The sequence below is a fragment of the Musa acuminata genome, chromosome BXJ1-1 (genome assembly GCF_036884655.1).
Source record: "Musa acuminata AAA Group cultivar baxijiao chromosome BXJ1-1, Cavendish_Baxijiao_AAA, whole genome shotgun sequence".
Lineage (NCBI taxonomy): Eukaryota > Viridiplantae > Streptophyta > Magnoliopsida > Zingiberales > Musaceae > Musa > Musa acuminata.
In genome coordinates, this window is record NC_088327.1 from 16,682,172 (window position 1) to 16,686,871 (window position 4,700).

General features: G+C 39.1%; 1 protein-coding gene across 1 annotated transcript; it reads left to right on the top strand.

Moving 5' to 3' along the window:
- Window positions 1-1,186: 1,186 nt before the first annotated feature.
- Window positions 1,187-2,383, top strand: LOC135679357 (F-box protein SKIP23-like). Its single transcript, XM_065193034.1, has one exon. It carries the CDS (start codon window positions 1,187-1,189, stop codon window positions 2,381-2,383), a length of 1,197 nt encoding a protein of 398 aa, XP_065049106.1.
- The last annotated feature ends 2,317 nt before the right edge of the window (window positions 2,384-4,700 follow it).

Here is a 4,700-nt window from a genome sequence, read left to right on the forward strand (position 1 = left end):
ATTACTTAATACTTTTTAAGATTTATATGATGAATTACTAACTTAATATTATTAAGAGAGTGAATTTTGATTCGGTCTCTTAATATGACGTGTCACATGTTGAATCTTGGATTTTGATGATGAAATCAATGATGAGTTTCGATCTAATCTGCATTTTAAGTGACGCAGGATTAACTTTGATCAGAAAAGGAAAATCGATTAAAGTAGAAGGAATCAGATGTTGGGTCGGAGTGAACATATCAGAAGATTAGACGTCGAGCCAAAAGGTCGGTCGACATATCCGTAGAAGGCTTTATGCCATGAGTTTATGTATCAGGCTTAGAAGAGCGGACATTGCGTTAAGGAGATCGGAGTTGAGAAGGTTAATATGTCGATTGGACAAAAGGCCGCAAAAGAAAACAATGCGCTGAAGGATTGGATGAAGCTATGATGAACCAATAATATACTGGACAAAATATGATTCATACTTGTAATAATTCGTCAATTAGTTTAGGTCTAATTGAGTCGGTATTGAGGTGAAACAATGCTAACTCAATTAGAGGGTAATTGAGCCTGAATGAGGATTGAATTGAGCCTATTGTTTAGTTCATTCAGTGTCCTATAGTAGGGTCTGGCAATGGTACCACCTAGACACAATCATCAAGATTGTGTCAAGTGGTATTACCGCTCAAACACAATATTAAACCAACTTAACAAATACTGTAGCTAAGATCAGTCCTATCAATTAGGATCTAAAGGTTCGGATTATTCCGAGTTGCTTGCATTTTATATAAGTAAATAGGTACTAAATTAGAACTTTTAACTTTTGACTATTTTTTTGCTCAACTGCTGTTTGTGCATCTGCCATGATGCTCTGTTTCAGGCAATCCCAAGAACTAAAGGCGCTCACATCGGCTTCCATACCATGTGAGAGAGGCACGCAAACGCATAGACGAACCGTTCGGTGCCGGCCACATATGTTGACATAATCTGGACCTCTGGTGTCCGCATTCTGCTCCTCTCTCTCTCTCCCCGACGCCTCGTATCTGTTGTTGCGTTGCATTTCGTGCCTCTTGAACTACAACCGCCTCGCACACTACCTTTCCCTGTGGCTAACCAACCAAGAAGATTCCAACAGAAAGGATTTAAAGGGGCGGAAGAGACGTCGTTGTCGATTAAGATCGAGATCGAGATAGGGAGACGCACGATGGCCGACGAAGTCCCAAGAAGAGCGATGTGGGCCGGGCTTCGCTCGCAGCTCATCAAGCTCACGTCCCAATTCTTGACGAGCGTCGACGACTATCTCCGATTCCGCGCCGTCTGCAAGTCCTGGCGCTCCGCCGTCCCCCACCGGCCCGATCACCTCCCCACTCAGCTCCCTTTCCTCCTCCTCGTCTCCACCTCCGAACCAAGAATCGGACCCGCCTTCCGCCTCACCGCCGCCTCCGCCGGTAATGTTCGCCCGCTACCTAACACAGCCAAAATGTCCTGCATTGGCACCTCCTTCGGCTGGCTTATCCTCATCTGCATGAAAGACCGTTTGATCAACCTCTTCAACCCCGTTACCGCCGAGGACATTCGGCTTCCCTACCTTGCTGGTCTTTCGTTAACTGATGAGGTGTCGGCTGCTGGTAGGCCCTTGATTGTCATAGAGAAGGCTGTATTATCCTCCGATCCCACGCTCGACCGGGACTTCGTGGCGGTCCTCTTCACACGCGCAGTGAACATTAGATGGTTTACGTGGCGCCATGGTGACGAATCATGGACGGGAGACGCGCATCCTCAGGTGCAACTTACGTTACGGATGCGCGACGTCGTTCCCTACGGCAACCGGACACTGTGCGCGATATACGGCGACAATGACTACTGGGCGGTCCTCCAGGTTGACCCAGGCCCGCCGGGGAGGGCGACGATCACCGCATGGTACCCCATGCCGTCCTGCGTGCCGCGAACTTATCATCCCACCTACTTGGTTGTATCGGCTGGAGAACTGCTGCTGGCTGCGTGCCATTACAACAACAACGGGACTGCAAATTGGAAGATCACCCTCAGATTCCGTGTCTTCAGGCTGGAGCCAGGCGGCATAAGCAGGCCGGCGGTGGCCGTCGAGGTGGAGGATATCCACGACCGTATATTGTTCTTGAGCCCAAGCTCGTCCGTGTCAGTCAGCGCTGAGGACTTCTTAGGGTTCCACGGGAATGCCATCTACTTCGCCGCCAAAGATCAGCGTGAGGAGATTCAAAATAGGCGGGTGTGTTTTGTCTGCGTCCTGAGCTTAGAAAGTGGTGAGACCACCAGGGTTGTTGATTCGAACATGCCTGATCAGAGGAGGCTAAGGTGGCGGACGCAGTTGTTGGACGTCCCCCGATGGGTGCCGCCCAATCTGCGCAGCTACAACCGGTGATGGTAACCCAACGCCTGCTCTTTTTCACTGGTGAAGTGTTCGTCTCTCATTTCCCTTGTACAGTCAAATCTGAGCAACGAAATAAGCAATGAAGCCATTGAAGTTTCTTCTTTTGCACTATACTTCTCTCTCAAAAACTGACCCGCTAAGGTGTCGTGTCATCATTAGAGCCACAGATCATCACTAACCAAGTTACACCATTAGCTTTTCTGGAGGGTCATGGGTCCAACACCGAGGGTAGAACGCCAATTAATGGTAGGAGAAATAAAATAGGGAGATCTTTGATAAACCTTGAGTCAGAATGTGCTATATAAGAGTGAAAGAATATGCTCCAAGAGAGAGCAAAATCTTAGACGATGAGAAATTGAGGTTTAGTTAGAGTTTAAAAGCTTGTTTTCTCCCTCCGTGTGTTATTGCATAAGGAAAACAAGGAAATCATTCTTTATAGTATCTGGAGAATAACGATGATTCTATAGAAAAAAATCTTTTATACTTACCAGGCATCGGTGATTCTATAGAAGCAGAGGATTAATCTATTTTGATACCATAAGTTGCACTAGTTGGCATCGAAAGTCGATTTGCAAGCATTTCTACCCGGTTCGGATAAGCACAATCTTATTGAGGCATCCATAGTATTTCTCAGTTTATCCTTATATCGATTTTTCGAGTGTCGATCTAAATTGTGTTGAGATCACCTAAGCTGTGATGCCTCGAGTAATTATCAATTTGGGGAATTATTATCTATATCATTGTGACCAAAAAGCTTTCCTACATAATTATTATCAAAGATCACATAATGATGCTTTTTTTAACAGGTAAAATATAAACAAACAAAAAAAATTAAGAGGTAATGAAAATACAAAAAAAATGATTATTTTCAAAGATCACATAATGATCTTGAAAATAATCATTATGTGATCTTTAATTTTCCTACATAATTTTAATTTCTTGAAAATTTCATGTTTAATAATGTAATGAAAATGCAAAAAAAAAAATATTGGGATCATGCTAGTAATTTTGAAAATAATCATGAAAATTATATGTTTTATGATAAACAAACAAAATAATTTTGAATGCCTTATGAAACCATGCTTGATGTCTTAATGAAATTATTAAGAGGTTTGATATCATGCTTAATGATGATGCATGGCTTTTGTATAGAAAACTAAGCATGAAAAGTTAGATTCACCTAAAAAGAAAAATGCATGACTACAACAAACAAAATGATCTTGATGGAAAATGCTTTATGTTTGATGAAATCAGTTTCGATGATGTATAATGATGTAATTATGTAATGAAAATATTAAATATTTTGAAATCTTGTTTTGGTGTCATGCATAATGATCATGCTTAATAAATTTCGAAATTATGCATGATGATTCTTGATATTTATGGATTATCGATTTTTACGGTAATGAAAGTGGCTTTTTAGGTTTTTAAATGTTGATGCATATTTTTATTTGGCATAAATGAAATAAATCATATGAATTGAAATAATTAAATAGAGAAAATCATTTTTCTTGAAAATTTTTTTCTCTATCTTATTGATTTTGATGAATCTATTTGATCATCTTTTTATGAATCTCTTGAAAATGATTTTGATTTGATGTTTTGAATTTTAATGAGCTTTATCTTAATTTTTTGAGATTTATAACTTGAGATTTACTCTATATAAATTGAGATATTTTATCCTCAATGTTTCTTTTTGCCATCTACCTTCCAAATAAATCATGATTGGTATCATTGCTATATTTCTTCTTGTCGTTTACTAAAGAGGAAATTTTCCTAAATGAATCATGATTTTTCGGAACTTCAATTTTATGATTCAAAATGAATTGAGAGATTTTATATGCATAAATTAATATCTTGTTCTCCTCCAAGATTGAATGAATTTTATCTATATCATGATCTCCAAAAAATTCCTTTCATTATTTATTTAAGAGGAGATTTGTTAAAATGAATCATGGTATCTCTTGATTTCTCGGAATTATATGAAATTAACACCAAAATTCTCTTGATCTTTTTCATGTGATGATATGAAACTATGCATGAAATACTCATAAATTTATTTTGATACATACAAATGAGAAGCTATGATCATGCATGGTAGAATATAATTTGATAAATTGATACCATCATGATGTGAAATATTTATGATTTAGAATGATGAATGCAATACCTATGATCTTACTATGATCATGTCTAGTGGCATTCATGATATGATATTATTATCTTTCATGACATGATGTAAATTCCTTTGTATTTATGGTTATAAACCTCATGTTATAAGTAGAGTATTGATGTAAAAATTGTATTC

Bases quoted from the DNA above. Each gene is read 5' to 3' on its own strand.
- LOC135679357 (XM_065193034.1), top strand. From the start codon at position 1,187: ATGGCCGACGAAGTCCCAAGAAGAGCGATGTGGGCCGGGCTTCGCTCG.